Source organism: Hirundo rustica, chromosome 2 (assembly GCF_015227805.2).
Source record: "Hirundo rustica isolate bHirRus1 chromosome 2, bHirRus1.pri.v3, whole genome shotgun sequence".
NCBI lineage: Eukaryota > Metazoa > Chordata > Aves > Passeriformes > Hirundinidae > Hirundo > Hirundo rustica.
Window position 1 is genome coordinate 78,656,729 of NC_053451.1, and position 26,682 is coordinate 78,683,410.

The following is a 26,682-nucleotide window of genomic DNA, read 5'->3' on the forward strand; positions in this document are numbered from 1 at the left end:
TTACTTGGAACACAGACAACATTTTAATCTGATCACTGCCAGAGCTTTGCTCCCATTATCTATAAGGATGTAGTAAAGAATTTAAGGTACGTGTGACCTGCTGTTTTCAAGTAACAGTGATGCTAGAGAGATCATGCAGAGAGCTTGGCTTCAATTGCTCTTTCTTGGCAAGTCTTGTTTCTTTCACAATATAAAATTGAAAGACAATATAAAAATACATCTTTTCAAAGGGTCCAGTAGTTCCAAAGTCTAATTTCAATATTCTAATGCTATAACTTTTAAGACTGAGGTACATTAAGAGTGCAAATTCTGCTGGAGTTTCTTCAGGATACCACATTCAGTACAAGAGAGAGACTAATATTTTCTTATTGCTTCCCTAGAGAGGCTGCACTTTAAGTTTAAAGTTTTACTTTATGTCTCCCACCAGACATGTAATCCAGAGGTGTTATTACTGATACACTGATTCCTCTGACTGCAGAAGAGTGAATGGGATTTCCATAATTTAAAGACACTCCTTGACACAGCTTTTACATTCGAGAGTCAGCTTCCTTTTCATTGTCGTCTTGATCCTTTTTTTCTTCTTCCTTTTCTTTCTTGCTGAACTGGGCTTCAATCTCATTTGGATCAATATAGGTATAAAAAGAAGCCATGAAAGCAAAAATGACGCAAACTACCAACAGCAGGGCAGCAAACAGCACATACTCTGCCCACTGGAAAAAGGAAAAAAAAAGAAAGAAAAAAAAAAAAAAAAGAAAGAAAGAAAAAAAAAAAAAGCAGAATTTATCCACCAATATTCATTCATCAGGAGTATTACACCATTTCAGTATTTTCAGGAAGTGAAACTGAGTATACATAACAAGTATCATATGGCTTACAGGATTAAGTATTAATTAAGTACATAATAAATATTAAAGCAACTCAGAATTGAGGCTCTTTCAGCATTTCTATCTCCATTGAAAAGACAAAAATTCCATGAATGCTGAAAAATTCTGCAATCTCCTTTTCCTGGAGGAATTGGGGATTGAATGAAAGGCTGAGAAGGAAACTCAGTCCCCTCCTTTTGGTCAGATAGTCTTACTCTGAACCAGGCTGGCACTGTTCTGATTCCACTTAAAATTTTTTACTGCTGGCCTAGTGACCACAAATCTGGGCAGAGATCAAGACCAGAAACTGAAAATCCTCAACATCTGTTTCATGCTCTATCTGATTCAATTTAGCTGAAACTGCCAGAGCTGTTTCAGAGACAAGTTCTCCCCTCTCTCTGAGAGCCATTTTAATTCATTACAGACCACTAATAAATACAGTCTTGTACAACTGCTCTTCACCAGGACAGCCACAGTTTTTATGCCCCAAATAATGAGGTTTGAAACCAACAGAGCCAAAAAAAGGGATGTAGCAAGGCTGTGGTATGCAGGTGAAGGCTCATTAGCATTTAACAGAACTTTGGTAGGTTTTAATTCCATTCATGCAGAATTTCAGCTCAAAAGTTCACAGACTTTCTGCACCTTCAGAAGGAATTTACTGCAGAGATGCTAGAAACTGACGCTTGCAAGCAAAGGAGCCTGACAACAAGAGTTAAGGATGGCAAACAACAGGTAAGTAGAAACCTTAGTTGAAAAACTATTCTCATTATCTGCCATGATTCCCTCCTGGATTAGAACTGCTTTCTCACAGTGTAATATAATAGCACACCACCTGCTTACTTGCTTACCTGCTTTTTGATTGCGGATGCCCCAGCCACAATAAGGACAATTATGTTGCCAATAGCCACAGTTAGCAGCCATCCTGCTTGCAGCACGGACTTCATGTTAGACGGGGCCTGTAGAGACAGACATTTAAGTGTTGGTGGTAACACTTATTTTTTGATACATTTACCGCATTCTTTACAATAAACACTGTTTCTCTGCAAGGAAGAGGATTTCATGGTTTAGTAGGTTTTGGTGGTGGTTGGAGCTTTTTGTTTATTTATTTTTTGGCATTAAAAATTGCTAGAGAGCGAAACAGATCTGGAGAAGGCTTTTAGAAGCAAGAGACCACTAGCACACTAACACTGTTTAAGTTATACACACTGGGTAACTAACAGGCGTATTTTACATCTCAGGAACACGCGGCACACGTGACATGAAGAAACTGAGTGCATCACCTAGCAAACCACACCTAACATTTCCATCACTGCAGTTTCTAGATTCAGAATTAAGAGAGGAAATAACAGCCCGTAAACTGGAGTCAAAAGACAGAGGAATTAAAAGTGTATAAATAAACACTAATAAAAGGCTAACAAAAAGGCTGCATGGAATAAACTGGTATGGAGATGAAGTGCCAGTACTTCCTCATTTTGTATTTGAGAGCTCTCCAGTCTTTACAGCAGCAGTACAGTTGCACTTATTTTCAATGGAAAGTCACATGTGAGAAGGAAATTTGAGGGCTGGTAGTAAAATTATATAATTCAGCATAGCTTCATGGAAAACACCAAATCCTAGTGAAACAGGGCCAACTTGCACCAGCCTATACAATCCTTCTAGGAGCTGTGAGGGATATAGCTGATCTGAGCAACAGCACAGAACCACCACTTTAAAAACTATACATCATAGAGGATCTTAACTTGCATCAAGATTCTTAACACAAGAAGGAGAATATCTACCTGTGAGTATGAAAACTCCAGCCCAGTGACAGAGAACAGTACTTCTGCACATGTAAGAAGAAAATACTGAGGGATCTGCCAGGCCATATGCACTGTATTTGGTGCCATGTCTTCAAAGTATTTTATGTTAAGTTGGTTTTCAACACACTGGAAATCAAAATCTCATGTTAGGAACAGTAATAATGAGTGTGCATAGTTAAGGCATTGTAAGCAGTTCTATAATAATATAGAAAGTTCAGAGTAAATAACAAATACTGCATATGAAGCACTGAATGCCTAGTTATAAAGTTTACAGCAGACGTTGTGCAACTCTCTAGTGTCTAACCGGGCTAAAGATTTAGGGCCATTAGTGGTGATCATGAATTCTTGCATTATGTTATTATCCATCATTATTTTTATAGTTAACAGTGGCTTTATGTCCTGTTTAAGATACCAGAATTCTACCATATATACTTATAGACAAGAGGGATTTAAAGGATTAAAGACAAGAGGAATAATTCCACAAGTGGTGGGTTGTTGGGGTTTTTTTGTTTGTTTGTTTTTTGGTTTTTTGTTTGTTTTTTTTTAATTAAAGAAAAGTATCTACATGGAAAGTAATTCTATATTGTCCATCCAACAAGTGGCAACTCACATCATCAATTGAAATGGTATAGGCACCGCCATATCCAAATTTCTTTGAAACAACTTGACAGTTGTTTGGAGGGATTGATGCTTTAATGATATACGTCCTGAAAAAGAAAAAACCCAAACCCCACAGTTGATACCATAGGTGTAGTCAACTGTGTGTGTTACATATTTAAAAAAAGCTCTGTGCCCTTTTCCCTAGGACAAGTATGTCTAGGAGATTAAATTAGGATAAGGAAAATGCTTACCCATCTGGTTTTGGAACGTCACTGTAATCACTGACAGAAAGAGGATCCAGTAGTCCAAAATCCATGTCACCCATAGTAACATTGATAGTAATAGGGAAATTGTTTATGAACCTTTAAATTGGAAGAGTGATTAAATGCTACACAAAACATGCATAAGTCAATGAATACAGGTTTTACTTATAATTATATATTGACAGCATAACTAGTATCAAGTCTTCCCATTTAATGCTTTTTAAATATTTATTTAATCAGTTAACGTTTTGGAAAGAACCCTAAGTCTCCTAGAAACGTAGGTAATACAGAAAACCAGTTAGACCCCCATCAGCCCACTGCCTTTGGAGAACATCAAAAGTGAGCTGCTACCACAACCAGTAAGTAATGCATCTGCAAGTGGGAGATGTAGAAGAAGAGCAGAGAGGGGAGAAGTAGGAAAACACTTCTTACCCAAGATTAAAAAGGAGGTATAGATACGTAATCCATGCCATTTTTCCAATAAAAAACATCTAGGCAATGGAAAGAAGCACACACTTTCAATTTTAACTAAGTTATACCCAAAGCAGATTTGCAAGATAATTTAAGTGAATCACAACTCAGAAGTTATCCCAGCCCCTAAAACATCAAGTGACATGTCCAGCAAGAGGCGAGTTCCTACAGTACAGAAAACTATACTTCAACAAGAAGAGTCCACCAAAAGACAGACTGAAGAGAGAGTCACACTACTGTCAAAATGTAGACACAAAAAAAGTTCTACCTGACAACACTTTTTCCACTTGCTGGTTTTGATGTGATGTTGTCCTGTACCTGGTGGAAGAGACCAGTATCAAAATGTGTTGTTGGTGTCAGAGAACAGCTTAAACATGCACTATTACACACCAGTGGGAATTAACAGAGGCTCCAGAGCAGGACTCCAGACCTTCCTCTTTAGGATCCTACTAGCATGCATCTACTACAGAACACTGTATGACCACACATCTAAGTCTTGGTGAAGGGTTAGTTGTCAGGGTACATAATAAATTGGTAATTTTTTTTAAAGGACATCCTGGTGTACTCTCTGGTGTGCAACTCACCAGTCTTACTGGTACAGCAGAGACAGAAAACAAGACAAAGGAAAAAAGCTATTCAGAGCTTGTCCTCTCAACTTCACACACTCCACATAGATGGTTGTCAAAACATTGATATATATTGTAAGATATAAGCAGACTTACCCAATTAAATCTGATGTTTGATGGAAACCATTTAAATGGCAAAGTGTAGCGTTGTCTCTGTAGCAGACTCAAAGGCACAGTTTGATTATGATTTCCAGAAATTATGTGTAATGATTGCAGCTTAGAAGTCTCAAATGTCATGAAGCCAGTCTACAAAGACATTGTTACAATTTCCACCAGTTTTAAACCATTAGTGTTTTGAAAACAAAAAACATAAAATACTTGAACCATTAATAAACATGTTGGTGCTACACTAAAATAGGTCCTTTGTTTTATAGGATTAGCAAAAGCACTTCATTATCCACATCTGGATGATAAAGTGTATATAATAGGGAATACAGCATTCTATAACTTCCATTTTCAGGTATGTACCATAGTTACATCAGTCTCCTGTCAGTATACAGTTTGGGTGACCTTGTCTTCTCCTCACAACTCTGTTTCCATGTGAGGCAGATCTGGAGGAGATTGGAGAAGGATCTCTCCTCTTATAGGGAAACAGAACTCCAGGCTATCAGAGAGCACACTTTGTAAGATCCCTTATCAAAAGCATCCATCAGAGCCACCACATTTTGCTGTCAGTAGAACTACCAATGCTGTGTTTATGAGAACCTGACAAAGTTCTTTTGTAACAAAATCTGAAGCTTAATGTGTGATGCAGCCACAGAAGAAGCTCCCTGTTCAAGTAAGTCATCCCTCACCGTAATAGCAGCAACTCACTAGAGCTGAATGTACGTTTACTGAAGGAAGGGGCTACTTTTAGGAAATGGAACATTTTTAACAAGAGTGACGTTTTCAACTACTTCCAAGTCACTTAAGTTTATGAAAGTTTCTTGGAAATAAAAACTACTCTTGTCAAAACAAAGTAGCGATACTTCAAATATTGACATAGTTATTGTTTCCATCAATTTTGAACCATTAGTTAAGAATTACTCTGACTTATTCCATTTTTTTTAGCTTAATTAACTTTAATTAATTTTTAAATATTTCTCATCTGCCCTTACTTACCGCCTCATTAGGTGCTATATCCACATTCTGAAGCTGAGGCTGGAACTGAACTGTTGCAGGAACACTACCCAGATTTATTAATTTGATTTGAGCTTGCCCAGATACAGGGAAAACTGGGTATGTTTTCTATAGGACAGAAAAAAAGAAACTTGAATCAGGTTTTGTTACTAGTCTCACAAGCTGCCTTAGTAAAGAAGTCTCTCATCCACAACAGACACCTCTAGATGGCTGTTCAGATCTTGGGATGCGATGGATCGCCACCCAGAGGCGTTGCCAATATCCCAGTTTCCCAGGGGAAAGCTTCATCGGGTTCAGGCATGGCACCTCCCTCTGGGGCAAGGAGGGTTAGGGGAGACAAATTCTTCCTTCACCAAGTGTCATCTTTGCTCCTGCTATGATGATGCTTCCCTGTAACACTGACTGTAACACTTCACCTCCACTCTAAGTATCAGAAGAGGTCGAACATACGAAGCAGCCTTCTGGTAGGCCAAGCAAATGTCTGGTTTTCAGCTTTTAGTCTCAGTTTAAAGATTGAGGTTGCCTTTAGTGCATTATTTGTATTAACTGCAATGTGTTTTGCAGGATGGTGTTTGTTGCTAGTTAATTTTACTATGTCCGCCACAGTATTGCAATGTATTTCCCCTCCCTCTACCTATACGGTTATATGATTGGCTCCAAATCTAGGAGTCTTAGTTCATTTTCCCCTTAAACATACCTTTTTTCCCCCTGAATTAACAACTAAATATTAATTGTAAATACTTGCATGTGACTGAACTTACATCTATTTGCACTTGCACAAGGGCAGCAGCAACAAAAGCCAGAGAGCCAAGGAACATCCCCACAGTCATCTTCTTCAGGGGTCTAGTACAACAAAAGACATGTGAGATTTAAAAGAAGTGCCAGTTCAAATCTTCGGCTGCTTGTTTTTTCTTTCCACTCCGAGAAACTCGAATGGCCAGAACTAGCACATTATCAACCATTTGAAGGGCCGATGTTATTACAGAAAGTGTTCTGCTAAGCAGAGTATCTCTCAACTCATAGTTACACCATCATGAAATACATCTTTCCTGCAGCATCTTAATAACCTGTTACTCTGCATCTGCTGGGCTCAAACACTGACTGACCATAATTATTAGGTTCCTGAGAAAATATGGGTTTGTGGGAAGAAAAACCCAACCCAATACAGTTGTTGGATGTAAAACAAAAAAAAAGACAAGAAGATATGCTGTTTAAAAAAGAGAAAAAAACTTGTCTCTAGGTTACTATGTTTGAATAAGATTGAACAAAAACTGTCAGGGAAATTTGTTGAATTAGGAGACATCTATTGGCATGCAGTTAAGCTGTAAGGATAGATTTAGGTATCTATTTCATTTGTGGCATCATTTATCCAGTGTAGAGTATCCCCAAATGAATGACAGTGTTTCCAGCACAGCACACACCCTAGATTTTTCACAGCTGTGTGGAAAAACAGCATTGCACCTTAGCTCTCTGAAAATTGTTTTAAGAACTGTTTTAAGAACTTCTGCCTTTTGAAGCACACTTGCAACTGCTAGGCACTTCATTATCGACATTGAAAAATAATGTGTAATGCCCCCAAAGCTCTACCTAGAAGGATCCAGCAAGCCAGTCTCCCAACTGAGACTGAAGGGAAAACGTCTCACGTCTCAGTTGCTTTTAAGCCTGAAACATGGCAAATGCCAAGGATGTATGTTGTATTTCTACCTCCTATGCTTCAGGAGGGAGAGGGGGTAGATATAGGGGATATGGAAAACAATCAAGGTCATCTCTCCTGTAACAAAAAGATTTTGTCCTTAGCTGAAAAACATTGTTACTCTTCTATTAGATTCTCCTCTTCTAATCTGTGGTGCCTCTACATATCATTTGCAATATTCTGGGGTTTTTATATTTTTATTTCTTTTAAATAATCAATCATTTAAAATACTCTTCTCTTTCATCCTTAGATGAATGCTTGCTCTTGTTACATTAGGGCTGGAAGAGCCAGTTAAAGAAAACACTAAAATGAGCCTCTGTCAAAGTCAGATAATTACATCAACTTACGTAAAATTCAGCCTGCATTTCTTGATTAAAGGATAAACCAAAGAATCTACAACTGGGACCATTATAACAATCAGGATTGGATTCACAATCTGGGGAAGATGAACATGAGAAAAAAATTAAGCATTTTTCAAAGTGCTTTTCATAAGTAAGGTCAATATGCATTTAATCTTTCAGAAATACTTGAAATGGCTAGATAAAAAATTAACATACCTGCATTTGGTCTGGTTGAATTTTAAAACCCTGGTGAAGGAAAAAAAATAAATAGTTTTTTTAATATTGTGGCAACAAATAAAATCAGTCTGAATAGTGTTATGTCACTGAGACACACAAAGCAGCTACACGCAGACAAGAGGTTTCGCAGAGCAGAGGTTCCTCTGATCCGGCTCAAAAGCTGAGACCAGGCAGAGAGAGAGCCTCTTTGTTTTATTTCTTACTTTTTATACATTTGTGGGTCTAGCAGAAGATTGGCTTTTAGAGTTTTTACCTCTCAAGCCAACTGGCCAGACCAGCCGTCAGTTACAATTGTTTTCAGGTTAGAAATATGCAAACAAAGGACAGGGAATGAAAAACAAAGGATTTGTTTATGTTACATCTGTGGGAAAAAGGTAGAACTGCTCTTAATATTGTACAGTAATTAAAAAGAACTGACTCCATTTATGAAAATCAAAAGGCTATTAAAAACTCAGAAAAACCAGGGTAACAGTGTTAGTTAAAGAGAAAATAAAAAGTAACCTACAAAATCCCCATTCATTGCTGTGGCTTGCAGTGTCCATCTTGACCCCTTAAGGAGAGAAGAAAAAATTAGATGTCACAGTAGATCAATGTTCTAAAGTTTCTTTTGAACTGTTTTCATAAATGAAGGTTCAGAAAAGACACGCAATACAACAAAAAGTAAAGTTAGCTTGCTATGGTAGTGTTCTTACTCTGCAATGTAAACTTTTGAACAAAGTGAGCCTCATGGCCCATTCTACTTCATTTACTTGTTTTGTGCAATACAGCAGAAAATAACTTAGATGCAGAAATCAGCGGGAGGGAGGGCAAGGGCCATCCTAAGCAGGGCACAAGGCAACGCGGGGGCCCGTGTGCCGCTGGCCTGAGCCCAAGCAGCCCACACATCCCACTCATCCATCCTTCCTTCACACAGCCCAGGGCCAGCAGACAAGCCAGGGCTTGACCTGCCTGCAGCCCTCTGCCCCAAACACCTGCCTGTAGCTGGGACAAGTGGGGCAGACTTTAGGCCCGAGCCCAGGATGAGACAAGAACGCTACCCTGCATCTGTGGCGAGAGCCTTCGGCCACCCGCGACACAGCGCCGTCCGAGTTATTACACACAGGCAGAGTACTGAGCTCTGAATTTCCTAGCAGAGCTGCCTAATTGTAACAGGTCACACTGACAGCTACAGCTCACAGGCACTGGACTGAAGCAGCAGGATATAGGGAGTCTGGACCAGACTTCCTACCATCTGACTTGGATAAGGCTTTCAACCCCTGGTTTTCTCAAGCATCTTCTTAAATTCAGTGCTCAACTATGAATGCTGCTTTGCGAGTCTTGAGCACCCAGTTGAACAAGTGAACAGGAATTACAGGCTTATACTTCTGCTTGAAAGTGTAAGGTATTTACAACAAGGTGTGAATGATTAAGCAAACTGACATCCAGGTCATTTAAACCCTGGCTCTCCAGCTCATTTACATTAGGACCCTAAATTTCATCTGACAACTGAAGAAACGTTAGCACTAAGAAAGCTTTAAATTACTGTTTCATCCCCTGAGTCCCAGGCTGATACAAGATGTGGAGAAGCCTCAGTCCTTGAATCTTTCCTGGCTCCGACAAACCTAGATTGCCCCTGGCTGCAGATCATCTTGTATTGACATGACTCAGTGATTACCCTTTTGCAATAAAACCAGGATAAAGAATTTGCTTTTCCACACTCCCATAGGCACCTTTTATATCTGGTGACCTCAGAGTATGTAGACTAACATGGTGCAGCTCTAATTACCAAGCTAAACAATTTCTACTTACCTGCTGGTCAAAAACCGCCCAGAACATGGGGAGAGGGATGTAAAGGAAAAGCACCCTCAGCACCATCTTTGTCTGAGCAATCAGTTGTTTCTGCAGAAAATAAAAAATCACACAAGAGGAACTGGATTAGAAAAAGAAGAGGGAAAAAAAAACAAAAGAAAAAAAAAGAAAAAAAGAAAAAAAAGAGAGAGACAGTTCCAGACTGCCGCTCACATCACAGCAACAGGTAAAGACCCATCGTGTCATGTTTACCCACACATTCAACTTTGCATGTGGGCACATCTGATGATTTCTGTTAAAATAGTACAAAGTCTGCTTGTGTGTGTGGGAAGGGCTGCTGGTTAAAGGTGACTGATACCAGAAAGACCTTGGCCTCTTTGCATGTACACTGATAGCAGCATGAGATTCAGCACTTAGTGCCACATTATTTTTCTAGGAAGGGGGCATTTGAATGATAGGCAACTTAGGAATTTCACATAAGAACAAACATACAGGCAAAAGGAAAACAAAGGTAACAGGCTAAGGCTTGTGCTGCCACTGGCAACAGGGCAGAGTGGACAAGGGACAAATTTGGCACTATGGGACACTAGGCTTTGAGAATCATGATAAGAAATTATACTGAGGCTGGAGAGAATGCAGTGTTTATCTACTTAAACTGAAATTCCAAAGCATAATTCTGATGTTTCATATCAAGACAAGTATTATGGTCCTGTGAATTAACCATGACAGGCAGCATCATTTCCCTTTTCCCCACTACAGCCATGAAATACAGGAAGCAGAGGAGGAAAGATAATGCTTGCTATTTTCCTAACCAAAAAAATTAAATGTTTGTATTTGTTTGGCAAGGGAAAGTCTTTTTTTCATCTCCCTTGAATTTCTTTGGACAGCCTATGATTACGCACAGCACTGAGTCACACACCTCTGCATTCTCCCACAGGAGCTGAGGAGATAACGTGCAATGCCAGGAGAGCACTGAGGTTTGGCCAGATCAGCTACTGAATGATGGAGAAGCCCAAAACTATTTGCCCAGTGCATGAGGCAATGGATCAGAGCAGACAGAGAGAAGCTGAGGGTCAGCAGATGTCACAGCACAGGAGGCTCCACCGGTACTTACATCATACTTCTCACTTGCCCAGTCCAGCCAGTGCTCTCTCTTGGGGAACTCCTTGCTCCGATGCTGAAACCTGTTTTTGATGGCAAACTGAGGAGAGACAGAATTATGTTTAACGGGGCTACAAATATTTAAAACTATGAACTGCTTTATCATTAGAGATGATGCTCCTGATTTCTTGTCTTGAAAGGGTGCTAAAGGTGACAACTTCTGTTAACCGCTCCAATCATCTAGGGGAATGTTGTTTTTAAGGCCTCATACTGCATATCCAGCACAGTGTGCACTTGGGGTTAGGTGGACCAAACAGCTCAGAGCAGTCTCTCTCAATGTGGGCTGCTGCAAGGAGCTGGAAGATCTGCCTTCTTCAGACTTATGTACAACAGTAAACAGAGTAGCGTCATATGCACGGGTTTTCAGAGCTGAATGGCTGTAGGAGTACATTTACTATGAGAAGCTCCATCTTGTAGGTATGTCTTACACCTTGACATTGAATATACACAAATATGGTCCCAAAGAGCTCCTAAGATTCACTGCATGGAATAATATGCATGGCCAAGCTGGGCCTTAGGAGCAGCACTCTGGCCAAAGTCGCCTACAGAGATTTGGTTTTGACAGTGCTTACAAGATAGGCGATAGGCTGGGCTGTATAAAGCTGGCAGATCTATAGGGATGTGTTGATTTGGCACAGCCTGATTTTTTTGGAAGTGAGGAAGTGCCACAGCTTCCACCATGGCTGACAGAGCCCATCTCTGATGGCTCTGACGATGGACACACTACTGGCCCAATTTGAGAGGTTGGTAATGCCTCTGTGATGACATATTTAAGAAGAAAATCAGAGCAGCACACGTGCAGTTTTTTCCCCAGAGGTGGGGAGGAGCCATGTCGGCACTGCCCAAAGCAATACACTGGCTCTGCATGGCCCCTGCCTATCCCCCCCTAACTAACCCCACTGCGAGCATAAAAGGGCCGGGGCAGTGGCAGGGGTGGTGGCAGCAGCTTTCCCTTCCCAGTGCCCTGCACGAAGAGAGCCATTAAACAGCGCCAGTGCCGCGGCGGCCGCCGGCAGGCGCACAATGGCGGCAGGACCGCCTGGCCGGCAGCGCAAGCGTGACAAGCGATTCCCCAACACGGAGCCCAGACAGGATCAACTTCTCTGGGCCGCCGGATCCTGCAACAATCTTTGAATTACTGGAACCTGTTGGCAATGGTACCTACAAGCAGTTTTTCCTCCAGTCAAAGAGGAGAAGGAAGTGAGGACATGAGGTAAAGCAACATGGCAACACCAGGGTCAGTGGAGAACAAAGAGGGGGTGGAAGCGCTTCAAGCACTGGAGCCAAGATTCCTCTGCAAGCCATAGTGAGGACTACGGTAAAACAAAGTATCCCCTTGTAATGCGTGAAGTCCATAGGGGATGAAGAGATCCACTCACAGCCCTTGAGAAAGTGCTTACACCAGAGTGGGTGAATGTTAGAAAAAGCTGTGGTCTAGTAGGAGATTGGGAAAGAGAGAGAAGCCCCTTGCTTCTAGAGATAGAAAGAGAGAGCCCTTGCTTCCAAACTAGAACAGCCCATCCTTAAAAGATGGCACCCCATAGATGAGTGACCCATGCCACAACAATTTCGGGATGACTGCACACAGGAAGGCCCCCATGCCACAGCAGAAGAAAGGCCCCTTTCTCTGAGAGAACAGAACAAGATCTCAAATGATGAACTGACCAAGACCTCCATGCCCTGTCTTCCTGCACTGTTGGTGAGAAGGAGGGAGGGCCTAGGTAGGAGGAGGAGGGGGGGGGTAGGTGTTTTAAAAGTTTAATTTTGCTTCCTGTTGTCCTCCTCTGACTCTGTGAATAGTAAATTTATTTTACACCTTTAGATTTGAATCTGTTTTTCCCATGGAGTGGGTTTTTTTTCCAATCCTTTTCTCAACTCACAAGCCCTTCGTCCATCATTTTCCCTCTCCTTTGCCCAACTGGAGCAAAAAAAGCTAAGCAGATGACTCCCGTGGGTGCCTGGCATTTGGCCAATGACAAACCACAACAATGGAGAATGAAGAAATTCGTACATGAATAAATGTGATCTCAAAGTTGAGGTACTCCAAAGTTGGGACATGCTGTGCTGTTCATGTAGATTCCACTCCTTTCCTTGCAGATTCACAGTGATGTGCAATCCCCCAAACTTCCTTAACACAGTGGGGATCAATAAACCTCTGCACTGTGAATAATATTCTTTTAATAAGTAATAAGTTTTTGCTGATAAGATGTACTAGTAGCTCTGCTCTTGACTCAGCTCAAGGCATGTTTATCTCTTTCCGCATAAAGGTGCATAGGTGCAGACAGAATGATTCCCAAAAGCTGGGATAAGCTTTTACATAACACCGATACCTTATTTTGTTTCCTATGTGTATAAATCCACATAGAAATCAAGATATGCATAAAAAGACAGTCTAAATCTGGAGGTGTCAGTAAGAAGCCTCCGGTAATAAAGCAGAAAACTTCAGAAACTTTCCTCATATTAGGAAAGACACATTTAGACACATTTACAGAACAGTTTTAAGAATTGCTGCCAGGGGTTTGGGAAATGTAAGCAGTACTTACTCCAACACATTTGGAAACTTCAAGAATTACATTTCCTTGTGGTTTAACTTTCTTGTACATTTTGCTTCCAGTTACAAACACAACTACAATATGAAAACAGAAACCAAAAGCAACTCAGCATTAAATAAAAATAGTGACAAATAATTTTGTATGGAAACTAAAAGTCAAGGAGTTAATCAGGGTGGAAATAAGCCTCCTAAGAATCAATGCAATTGCCTATTCACATACTATCATAGTAGTAAGACCAATCTAATGCATACCAGCAGATTGCTTCTATTCAAGACAAAAAACCTAAATCTGGAAACTCTTACAGTAAGTGCTCAGTGGGAGCTTAGCTTGATTGAGGGATGATCAAACAAGGGCCATTTAGGACCTTGACTCTGGCTTTGCTGTGGGGGGTCCATGTCAGGAGCTCAGGATGCTGCAGCTCACGCAAGGCTCTGCCTGGACTGCAGGACGCACCAAGGTGTCCTCTGCTCAGCCTTTGTCCCACGTGCAGGGCAGGACACAGGCAAACCCCCACAGCCGCTGTCCAGCCTGGGCCGGGCTCATGGGCAAGGTGAGGTCACTGGCAGCCGGGTGGGCTCCCAGTCAGGACCATGAGGGAAAAGGACCATACTGTAGTACACAATGGCACCCCCGGCTTCTTGGTCAACAGTAAAGCTCAGGGAGTGACCTGTAGCACAGCTGGTAAAAATGCAGGTGTTTGAGAAGTACTGACATATCAAGTATGGGATTTCTCCAGCGCAGGGACAATTACCTCGTAGAGTTTACAGTCCTGGACTAGAGATAATGTGCAAAACACATTTTCTGAGAGCTCTCATCCTACATTTAAAAGATCTATTTGTACACGCCAGTAATCCATAGGCAGTAATTTACATAATGTTCAGAATTCAAATATATATTCATGCCTCTTCCCAGCCCCATCTGACTCTCCTGGTAAATCAGTCTCTTCTGTAAAAGTGAGGGCTTCAGATTAATCCCACCCCCCTTCCCATACAACAAAAAAAAAAAAAAAAAGTCCAAAATTGCAGAAATTATCAGGTATTAGAAGTCAATATCTAGAGATTTCTATCACATTTTCATTATGCTGAGATTGTTATCATCTAATTACCAAGGCAACAGGATGGCAAGAGTTTCACTTACCCAAGGCAACAGCCATGAGGATTGCAGGAACTCCAAAAGCAAGCGGGTAACATTCCTGTTTGGTATGAATGCCACACTGTGAAGCTGAAGTAAAAAGTAACATCGAATAAAAGTCCCGGTCAGTGCTGCTGATGTTTTTCATATGGTTTTTGTTCTTTGCATTCACTGTTAACTCATGGGAGAGCAACAAACCTGTCTGCTGACATCCTCAGAGTGAAGGATCAGTATCCAACTTATCTTTCATTATTGGGAAGGGGAATTATGTATCACAGAACAGTTGAGGTTGGAAGGGACCTCTGGGCATCACTGGGGTCAAGGGCCCTGCTCAACTAGGGCTATCTGGAAGCAGTTGTCTAGGATTGTGTCCAGATGGCTTTTGAGTATTTCCACAGATAGAGACTCCACAACCTCTCTGGGCAGCTTGTGCCAATTCTTGATCACCCTCAGAGTGAAAAAGCATTTCCTGATGTTCAGAGGGAACCTCCTGTGTTTCAGTTTGTGCCCATTGCCTGTTGACTTGACACTGGGTACCACTGAGAAAAGCCTGCCTCTGTCCTCTTCATTCTTTCCCATCAGGTATTTTTGCACTTTGATAAAATTCCCCCTTTGCCTTCTTTTCTCAAGGCCAAACAGTCTAATGCCTATCAGCATCTCCTCACAGAAAATTTATATCTAGTTTTACACTGAGACATGAAGAATTACATTAGAAGGGTCAAAAGCATATCCTTAGTGAGAAAGGAACTAGATTACAAAAGTTTTGGGCAAAGTTCATAAACAAAGATTCTAGTAATGTAAGTGAAGCTTGTCAAAAAAAAAAAAAAATCCCAATCACTGGCCCCCTCCCCTCCTTGGCATTAGTCACAGATTTGACTATCAATTTCAAGCACACATCCTAAAGGGGTGCTCCAAGTGCAAACATAGCTACTAGCAGTATAAAAGACTAAACACAATTATTACATTCTTCACCATGCTTCTAAGAGGAGAATTAGAGAGTATGGTTTGGAAAAAAATGTTAGCTTGCAGATAATTTATGTCTTGATTTAGTTGTATTAGTCTTCTGGTTAAACCACTACAGGACATAACAGTTTATCACTTCCCTCAGCTCAATTTGTCTTTTTTTTCCAAGGTATTTCACACCCTGTATCAGCAAGGAAGTAAACTACATCCTGTGCCTTATGCATCTCTACTTCAGTTTTTTGGGAAAGGATAGAATTTGCATTTAGCAAACATCTAAAACTCTTCTACAGAGTCTTTTCCAGTCAAGAAATCCAAAGGCCAAAAGTTCAGCCCAGTGCTTTTGGGTTATTGCAGAATTCCCATGCTGTTTCCTTGCTTTTGAGAAAGGCAGCCTTTTGTAACTGCTGGCAAGTGCATGCATACAGCACCATCTGTGCAAGCTTGCCACAGAAACCCATGTGTATATAGGTTAGCAATTTGCTGGGTCTTGTTTAGGATCATGCTATTCTTTACAAGCAAAAGAGAACGTAACTTTTTTATTTAACAATATGAAAAATTATTTATTTTCTCACATGGATTAATGTATTTCTACATGCATAGATGCTTTTGTTCTTGGCATGGGTGCACTTCCAGAGGAGTAGGCTCTCTCTCCCCTTCCTTTCTCAGGAAGCAATGCAACTCTTTCTAGTGTGATAGTTTTAAAGGTGTTGGTAGAAATGACACATTTATACCTTTGTGGAATTAATACATGCATTAGACATAGAAGCTGTTAGCTCCAGCATGTCTTTTCAGATCTAGTACTTCGGATCCTAAAGGCAATTAAGGTTTTCAACTGGCTTGCTTTTGAGAGTACCTCATCTCTGAGAAGCTGGATGACACACCGAAGACTATTTGCTAGATAATTCCAGTGTGTCAGAGAACAGAATTTTAATTTAAACACAACAGGACAGCAATCCAACACTCCTTTTCTGGTGTTTAACAATTGTCCACAAACATATGATCTTACCTCTGATAATCGGAGTGATTAGAGTAGATAAGAGACTTCCAGCATTAATGGACAAGTAAAAGAGAGAAAAGAAGGTACTTCTTTGCTTTTCCTACAGTAAAAACACAAAAATGTTTTGAAAGGCTTAGCCACAACCACAATGATGGGCCTAGATCAAAAAATCAGCACCTCTGCTTTCAAAGTTCAAGACAAATAATTAGCTAGCTCCTTCTTCAGCTCCTCAGAAAAACCCTGCAGTAATGCACCTGTCTAAACATGTATATTATTAGAGTACTATAATAGTCAAACATCAGTTAGAGTATCTGTATAACTGAAAATCTGGAAGACATTGTTACCTGTTCATCTTCAAACTGATCTCCACCAAATGCTGACACACAAGGCTTGATCCCACCAGTACCGAGGGCAATAAGGATCAAGCCAATCACGGACAGAGCACTGGAACAAAGGAGAAAGGAAAAAAAAAAATTCATTTTGTGTTAGCTCTTACAGCATACATAATAGAGTGGTTGAAAGACAGTCAAAATTCAAGTAGTATAAATTTAAGTTGTCCCATCCTTCACCAGCCTGGGAAAAAAAATAAATGTTTACAAGGTAACTCACATGTTCACTGCTACCTTATCGGGAGAGCCATCCTGGTTGTAATCCGTCAGGTCACTTATGGAGCCCACTGACAGCACTGTCTGCCCAATCGCATAGACAATGGACAGGTAGAGAATGGTCCTGTTGTCAAGAGAGAAGATATATTTTTCTTATATATGTTAACACAATCACACACAGATATTTGCACAGCTAATGCAGACTTTTGCTTACTTTAAAGATTCCTGGTAATGAAAACAACTAACAGATACAGTAAGTTATGGACTGAACTTGTCAGAAGCTCCTATTAAAAATCTGGCCACATACCACTGCCACAATATTTCTATTCTTTTTATTATTATAATTATTCTAGGAATCCTTTAATTAATTAAGCAAGGCAAGATAAAAAAAATTGATTATATAGGTATCATTTGGTCACAGGAAATAACTTCAATATCTTCAGTGGTTGCCCTTTTAATGACTAACTCACGAATGCCATTTTCATATTTTTTTATATGCTGAAGATCAAATGGACTACTCTGCAAAACTAAAATCTGCAATTTACACTGATCTAAGTATCATTAAACATTCACTATGTTATTTCATATTTTAGTTGCAGGAATAAAGAAAAAAGAAAAAGCAAAGATCTGCTTTAAACATGGAAAATCCCCATAAATACTGCTGTGAATAACAACTCTATACCCCCACTCTCTTGGCTGTAAGTGTACCAACATTTTTACACTGAGATCTGAGTGAGAGCAACACTGAAGAGTGCAATCTGCAGGCTTTCATCCTGACTTCCTCTGCCAGGAGATGCCTAGGATGATAGTACTGCATAATCACCAGCTCCCCTAACCTGGCTTTAAGGTCCAATCCTCTTTTGTGTAAGTAAAAACCTGTTCCATTTTAACTTTGTTGGACCTTAAGTGCGCAGCTGTAGTTTAACCCATGTACACTTGTGTCCTTGGGTGGGCCTCTGTTCAATGGGCACAGATGCAGGTCTTCAGTTTGGAGGGAAAGCAGGAGAAACACAATGCAATGATGTGAAATTGTTTAAAAACCCCGTTTTCAAGTGTTGCACTAGAACCCTAGAACAATCCAGCTATTTGACATGGGCAAGCTTGGAGCAGCTCCCTGACAAAAGAGGGACATTGACCAAGTTCTCCTCACTTTAAAACAAAATTTCTCTGACTTAAAAATGCCCTCACCTGCAGCAGAGTAAAAAAAATCTATAAAGTGGGGCAACAAGGAGTCTGCTGTTTAGTGGTATTTAATATATACAGTTGAATGGGTTATTTTTTTTAATAGCACTTCCATAGAGTTACTTTAATTACCTAACAACATGGGAAAAAGTTTTCAATTGAAGTTGAAGCTGAGCTGATCAGGAGAGAAACGTCTGCATTTTATTTGTGGGGCTTATAAACCCACTGCCAAGACTTACATAATTTGCACTGCGTTGATGGCACACAATTAAAAAGTAATAACTGTGATTTCTATACTATTTTCCCCAGGAAATTCACATCCAACAACGTGTGGCCAGGTCCCAGCATGCTCCTTGACAGACATTGCACAATGTACATGGACAGTGGGAGATTGGAGTCTCTCCTTTAAGAGTGCTTAGGTAACCTCCTCTTCCTCTTGTCATCATAGATTTTTTTAAATTCTTGTTTAAGCGTTCCTCATGGCACCTTGCCGTATTTTTGGGTTTTAAACCCTAATGGTGTATCCTAAAGCATGTTCACTCTTGATTAAGCCATCCTAACAAGCTCCTTGTTAAAGGTCTGGGCCCTTCAGTTGCAGCACTGGCACGTATAAGTACTGAAGGAGAAGAGATGCAAGATTTGCAAAGTTCCATCTTGATAAAACGAGCAAAAGCCAAAATAAATTAAAAATATAAACCGCAGCATCTAAACAAGCGAGTGCACAATATATTTAGACTGCAATCTGCAAGACCTCCCGCCAGCTGCAGTGAGTTTGCACTGCCCAGAGCAGCTGCACAGAGCACACAGGGCCGTGGTGACAGCCGCGGGCTCTCAGGGGCTGTCGCTACAGCGGAAGAAGAGAGCGCGGCTGACTGCACGGTACATCTCTAATTGCTGGGAGGCCTTCGGCAAGTCCACTTACATTCATGGCTCATAACCCTCCATAAAATCTTTATTGTGCTTTCTTTCATGCAAGGCAAACACTTTTAGAATCAAAACATCAGGAAAGGAAAGGGAGATAAAGCTGTTGGAAATAATCTGGTTACATTTCAAAGCACTTCAGTGGTACTATCCTGACCGACTAGCCTGCAGCTAAAGACACAGAAGACATCATTTAGAGAAAGGATTGCTACTCAGCAAGACCCCTCACCAACCTGTCAATTCTGAAATCATATAGTTTTGAAACTTATTCTAAGGCCCAGTAATTCTCTATTTCATTGGCCACTTGTAACAGGTAAAGAGACTGTCCTATGTCGTTATAATCTCCAGTATCTATTTTCACAGCTTGGTGAATACTCTCCTTAGTTTTGCTTACATTTTGTCCAGGTGAGAGGAAAAACATGCAGCATGCTGGGAAAGCTGTTACCGCCCTTAACCAACTAGGAGAACTGGAACATTGTTAATTCACAGTGCACTTTCAAGTTAGAGCTGAATCAATTAAAACCTCAAGCTTTGGTGAAATAAAAAAACCTATCCCAGAACAGTCAACACTAGCTCTGAAGCTGTTGCTCACAGCTGCAGTTTTAGGTGATGATTTAAGTGACATTGATTTCAGGTGAGCTTTCAAGATCTTGGGATGCCCTCTGAGGAAGCACTCACTTAAACTTTCCCAGCCAAGAGTCCGCAATGATTGCTCCAAGGATCGGCGTCAAGTAACACAGAGCAACAAACGTGTGGTAGATGGCAGTGGCAAAGTTGTCATCCCAGTGTAGGAAACGTGAGAAATACAAAGTGAGCACAGCTGTAGGAAGAACAACAAAACAACGGGTTACAAACCCAAGTCAGGCCTGGGTAATGCTCAGCACAAGGAGACAAGGGACATACCTTTCATGCCATAGTAGGAGAACCGCTCGCAGAACTCATTGATGACGATGAAGAAGATGCTCAAAGGGAAGCCAAAGCAGAGCACCTGCAAGAGACAAAGTGAGCTCTGAGCTGAGCAACACAGACTAACTCTTCACTGCAACCCACAGCTTAAGCAAGCTCAACATGAACTCAGTGGGAGTGGGTAGGTACTCAGGGTCTGGAGGCTGCACAGGCTTTTGTGGGATGACAGTAGTTTATCTGAACCAGGAGTCGGTTCTCACTTTCCTCTCTTGGTCCCCAGAGATCTGCACACTTCTCATCTGCCCTTTGCAAGAGACCTTTAGCAATGCTAGAAATTATTTTCAAGTGTTGCACTATGCACATTTGAGGTCTCCAGCACATAACCCTTACAGCAATCTTGATTGGTATCTAAAAATATGCAGAAAGCAAATGTTTTTGGAAAAACAAAAAATCAAAACCCAAAGCCAACCAAAAATGCACAATGCCAAACCCCTACACTGATGAGAAGCCTGGGGCTATTTTTAAGTGCCTGTATTTAAAACAAATAAACATCCAAACTTTTCATTCAAACAAATCTCTCAGGAAAACTTCTTATTCTTAAAAATACTCTGCTTGATGAAGAATCCTTCATTTCTTCAGACCTGATAATAGAACAGACTTTATTCCTAACCTAAACCGGCATGGCTTTGGCTGCCAGATTCACTGAGCCTTCACTTGCTGCAACAGGCATGTCCACAGTAGTCATCATGCAGTTCTTGCCATTGAGACAACTGTTAAAAAGCATACATCAGGTACAAATCTGATATGGTCACTAGAACTGGAAGTTTAATTTGTGATCAGCTACTTGCCTTTGTGGAGTGGATGAATATAATTTCTATTAAAATTAATGTGGATGCAATTTAAACATAATCCTCCCTTTTTAATATTTTATGGGTTTAATCCTGGAAGTAGCAAATAATCAGATTTTAAAGATGTTTTGGAACATTCCAGAGGCAAAACAGTTCTTCTCCATGAAGAACTTTTTAATTTAATTTAAAAATGGCATTGTTTGGATTGCAAAGGTTTCGGAATTAAACTAGTCTTTATTTTGTGTTAAACAAGAAGAAGTTAACTTTGCAGATCAAAAGGAAAAGGCCTTAATCATGCCTGACACAAGTAAATGGGAGAGCCAATGTCTCCAGCAAAGCCTCAACAAACAACAAAACACTTGGAGACTTGGGTGCTACAACAGGCTTTTTTAGGGAATCCTGCAAAAGAAATGAAAATAAGAGAGTGGCAGGAGCATGGCTGACTGATCTGATTCAGTCATGAGGATGCCTGAGCTGCCTGAACAGCGCTGAGCTTTGCTGTTTGCAGAACCAAGTACATAATGCGTATCCTACCCATGGTTTGATAACAGGTTTCACAACAAGAACCCAATCTGAGCTGAGGCAAGAGCCTCTAGCTTTAGAGCCCACAAATTTTGAGTCCTAAATAGAAACTTGTCGTTCTTGCCGCACCCTCCATGGGCAGAAAGAGGTGTCTCCAAAGCAAGACTATTTACATGTATCCCAAAATTAAAATTCATTTGAAGTTGCCCATCTCCTTCAGCTGAAGGCAGCAGGAGATTTGGACAGCTACTCCCAGCTTGGACACAGGTGTTGGTGGGCTGGAGTTCACACAGAAGAATGCTTTGTGCCCTGTCCAAACAGCATTTCCTTAAGCCATGCAAATGGACATGGGATGTCTTGAGTCACACACTCAAGTTCTGGTTCAGCACATGTTAAGTCAGTTACCGAAACAGTAACCCAGGCTGCATGACTTGTGACTGGGAATAGCCCAGATGGAGAGGAGAGAACGTCTGTTCCTGAAGCAGAGCAAAGACCTCCCCATGTCTGTCCTGCCTACAGAGGAAAAGAAAGACAGAGCAGTCCTGGCCCAGGAACTGGTGGAACCCATCTCCACCTGAATTTCACAAAACCTCACTAAAATCTTTTGACCATTTGGGGTACTCACAAACCTCCCCAATGTTTTGCGGTCACCCTACCCAAGACCTTATTCTTTGGGAGGGTGCTACTGGTCTGAGGAGGTCACAGTCTAGCAAGGCTAGATTTTTGTTTCAAGCCGCTAGTCCTTCTGTGCCTGGTGGAGTTGTCCTTAATTCCCATGCTGGCACAGTAGCCACTGGTGGGTTTTTACTGGCTGGCCACAAACTGGAGGGAGTCTGTGTGTCACAGCTGAACTGGGCATGGACAAGGGCATGCAAGAGAAAGCTACTGGGTCTTTCCCAGGTGACAGGCCTTTTGTTTTTACAAGATACTACAAGCAGGAACAGACTAGGCAATCCTGGCTCTTATATGATGTGTACTTGTCCTTGTTTTGCACTGTACAAATACCGTACAATACAAATACTGTACTCTGTTACAGTATTCATGTGCCCATACACACATCTATCAAAACCTTTTCTGTTGTTACCATCATTGTTCGGGAACAAGAGTTCCACCACCAAAAAGGTAACCTGAAGGTTATGTTTTATAATGCCTTCTGAAACCTTGCCCTGCCATAGGGATGCCACCACCCTGCTGCAAAGCTTTGACTGTGGAGTAAAACCTTGCAAGATAAGAAATGCAAAGGCAGAGTTAGCGACACGTGTCTCAGCAACCCTAACAGTTCAAAGATTCAAGAGCAGTGGATGATGATAATTCAGCCACAAGAAGAATGGGCTCCAGGGACCAATCTCCTCCCTACCAATGTCTGCTCAGTCAGCAAAGGCTCTTCAGATATTTTATCATGGTGGTGATCAAACTAATGCTTACCTGGAACTTAATAAATTACTAGGCTGCTTTTGCACATGTTGGCCAGTAAGTCCTCATTGTATACATTTAACGTATGTGTGTAGGGTGGTTTTTATTTTGGGCACTGCTAACATTACCACCGCCAAAAAAAAAAAAAAAAAAGAAAAAAAAAAAAAAAAGCCCAAAGAGAGCACCTTTTTATGAGAGAAAATGATACTTACTGACTTGCCGGTAGTTTTTCCACCTGTGGAGGGAAAAAACCAAAATACAAGTTAAAATGGAAGATTCAAAAAAGGTTCAACTGTAAATACATAATGAAATATAAACACAGTACTGGTCAGGGTGAGTAAATTTTCAGTTTATTAGAGGGAGACTTTTCATAGTTATTCAGCAAAACTTCCCTTGATAGCCTTTGGTTTTTCAGGGTGTGTATAAACTCATACCCTCCCAGGAGAAGGTCAAAAGGACAAGTCAAAGCATCCCATGGTTGCTCACTACGCATCATTCAAGGTAATGGTAAACCAGCAACCCACAGATGATGAGTCCTGTTGCAACTCACTCTTGGGGATGTTACCTTAAAGGCAAGCTAATATTGAAGGATGGGCTTGAGATGCTCTGCCAGGGAAGGAGGTCAAGTCCTGAAAAGGGACTTATAGGGGACCGAATATACAGCCCCAACTGAGTGATCCACTTTAGCAGGTGCTCCTATAACCTGAATATTAACCTGGGAAGACCTGGAAGCTCAGTGGGGTCCCACTGAGGGCAACAAGTGCAGACAGGTGTTTGCAGCCCTGAAGTCACTTCCAGCTGCTCTTGGCAGGCCCTCTACCCCTGGCAGCAGTCCAGATAGAGCCCTGCAGGGCTTCCTCAGCTCAGGAGACATGCTAGAAGTCTGAGCTTTCACTGTATCAGATAAAGGCCCTGTGCCCACATAGTGGATGTCACATTTTCCATAAAATCACATGAGCAAGCCCATTATCATTAAGATAAGACCAATTACAAGATGTGAACTTTGAAATCCCTGCTTGTAAATCAAGTCAGCCCAAAACACATCTCTGTAAGAAAAGTATGTCTGTGAAAATTGTTATTTAGTCCATAGTTCACAGCAGATGAAAACAGCTGACAGCAACACAATAATGTTTGACACAACACTAAATCAAGTAATTTTCCAGAATCCCTAAAACAGATTATTCCGATTCTTTCCTTCACTGCTGTGGACAAACACCTTCGCAACAGAGACAGTAGTACTATGCAGGTCGTTCAAGAGTATATTTTCCTAGAGAGCAAGCACCATTCTGAAAGTGCTAACATACCCAGTTTAAGGCACATGCAGGTACACAAGTTATTTGAGTTATTGGCAATGTCCCTTCCACAACCCACATGAGCAGATACACCAAAGGCTATTGAGGTGTCAGCAGCAGCCCATCTTCACATCAGCTCCTTTTTTCCACTTGCTGGTCTTTCCAGCACATGTGCATCACACTGCCAGTTTTTTATAACATGTACAGAGAAAAACAGTTTGGACAGCTGACTCTTGTCTCTTAGCAAAGCCTTGGGCAAAAAATATTTAGCATGTGTTTTTAGTTTGGGGGTTTTTTTCTGCATTCTTAACCGCAAAAGTGTCATCTCTGCGAGAAACTTTACACAGAGGACGTCATAGAGGCAATTTTTTCAAACAACACCATCTCACTTCAATTGGTAAGAGATACAATTATTTCTAGATATTTTGACTTTGCCCCTCTGGTCTCATTTTACAGAGAAGGTTGGGGAAATTCCAGATAGCATTAGAGCCAGCCTTTCAACACAGGCTGAGGATTCCACTGTCAGGCAGCTTCAGGGTTTGACCTACAAAGCACAGAGCACCCACCATTTTCCATCATTTTCAGTGATAAATCCAAAGTTTGCTAGTGGCATGTTGGAGCAGTCCCTCTTTGGGGCAACCTTCAGCCCCTCTTATTCTTTCCCTACAAAGAATGACCTGCAGAACTGCTCATTTTGACCACGAGACACCAAAGAGCTCCACATTTTTCAATAGAAATCTCTAAAGAGTTGTGCACTCTCTATTCCTTTAAGATATTTAATACTTTTTAAGACATGTAAAGTCGACAACCACTCAGTTCTTGGCTTCTGCACCTCATCTAAATAATTATCAATGGGCCATTCTCTTCTTCCCAACCTTGCAGGTCAGGTGGGGCAGCCGTATAGCTCCAACCCCTTCCCACCCGTGTGGTCCCTTCCCTGTAAACACAGAGATGCAGCGGATACTGCAGCTCTTGCAGCTCACCGTCCGTGACACAAGATGGGAGCACATTGCCTAGCTCCATGCAGCCATCACAGCAACTCTGCCTGCATGAAATGCTTTCCTCCACAGTACATCTGTACATGCCCATACTGTCACCTAGGATGTTTCTGGCTCCAGAGCAAGGAAGCCTACGCTCCTGAGACCTGATTTGGAGCACAGACAAGCCTATTGCCTCTGCTCCCTGGAGCAGCCTTACAGCACCTTCACAAGGATGCTGCTACCATCAGGACATCCCCCTGCAGGAGTCCCTGCTTCACACCTTGCTGTTCCAGAAAAACACCAACCCAGACACCATCCAAGGAAATCTATAATGCAGCAAGCCTCATGTTAAATGAGCAGACACAGCTGCATCCCATTTCTTTCTCTTTACAGAGACACTTTCCTGGTTGTCTGTCCAAGCCAGCAAGACCCCAGTTCACCTCTCACAGCACCATTGGCAAGTTCTGACTGCTCATTACTATGGTTGTTTTTTCCCCAGAACACAGATTTCCTTGCTGAAGATGCAATGGCACTTTCATGGGGTTATTTTTTGGGGGGATGGAAGGTGGGCGTTTCAGGTTCCTTCTCTGTGTGAGACAAGGTTTCTCCAGCCCACAAACTACTTGCTATGAGAGACGCCAATGTACTCAGACACCGCAGAACCAAAGGTCCAACAAAGGGCAGTGGAGAGATACATTGGAAAAAAGTCGCTTTTGTACCTCTACTACTTGGTGTTCCAGTTCAGACAGGAAAAACTCTTTAGGATTAATTAGATAAATGGGTTCTGCCCTTATCTGAATCTTCCAGCTGTGTATCTACATATTTAAAAAACACTAGGTCAACCCTAGGCAAACACCCTCAATGAAAAAGCACTATTTAACATCTGCAAGGAACACCACGTTTAACTTGTGCTCGAATCTCAAGCTCCACATGCCTTAAAAATGTAGTGTAGGATAAACCTCAGCGGCCAGGGGCTCGGCTCACGGAGCTTACAGAGACCCAGGCACCATCCCTCGGCTCTCACTCGGGTTTCAAGGCAGGGTCGTACAAACCCGGATACAGCGCTGCCAGAGGGAGAGCTGCCCCGGAGGGAGAGTAGAGACCCAAGAATACCTGGGGACTTCCTCAGACCGACACCGAGCAGCAGAGCCGGCCCTGGGCGGACGAGCCCCTTGGCGGTGCTGTCAGCTCGGAGCCCGGCACGCCCACCCGGCTCGGAGGGAGGCGGCTGGAGGGGAGCTCGTCCCCGGCGGCATCCCTGGGGGGCCGGGCACCGCCACCCCGCCGCCCGCTCCGGGCTGCCCCATCCCGCGCCGCCGCACCTACCCATGTCGCCGGCGCGGTCCCGCCGGAGCGCTTGGGGCTGAAAGTCAGAAGGAAGGCAGGGAAAGAGGGGAGGAAGCCGCCGG

At 41.8% G+C, this 26,682-nt stretch overlaps 1 protein-coding gene across 1 annotated transcript; it reads right to left on the bottom strand.

Annotated features, from left to right (window-relative positions):
* Window positions 1-26,682, bottom strand: SLC15A1 (solute carrier family 15 member 1). Its single transcript, XM_040055337.1, has 23 exons — window positions 26,600-26,682; window positions 23,214-23,236; window positions 20,216-20,300; window positions 19,991-20,132; window positions 17,214-17,333; window positions 16,949-17,048; window positions 16,614-16,704; window positions 14,651-14,734; window positions 13,505-13,587; window positions 10,915-11,001; window positions 9,801-9,890; window positions 8,518-8,562; window positions 7,992-8,021; window positions 7,782-7,870; window positions 6,503-6,584; window positions 5,724-5,849; window positions 4,719-4,868; window positions 4,265-4,314; window positions 3,514-3,624; window positions 3,273-3,369; window positions 2,642-2,788; window positions 1,712-1,819; window positions 1-710 (listed from the first exon to the last, which is right to left on the bottom strand). The coding sequence occupies exons 1-23, from the start codon at window positions 26,601-26,603 to the stop codon at window positions 528-530; spliced, it is 2,127 nt and encodes a 708-aa protein (XP_039911271.1). The 5' UTR covers window positions 26,604-26,682; the 3' UTR covers window positions 1-527.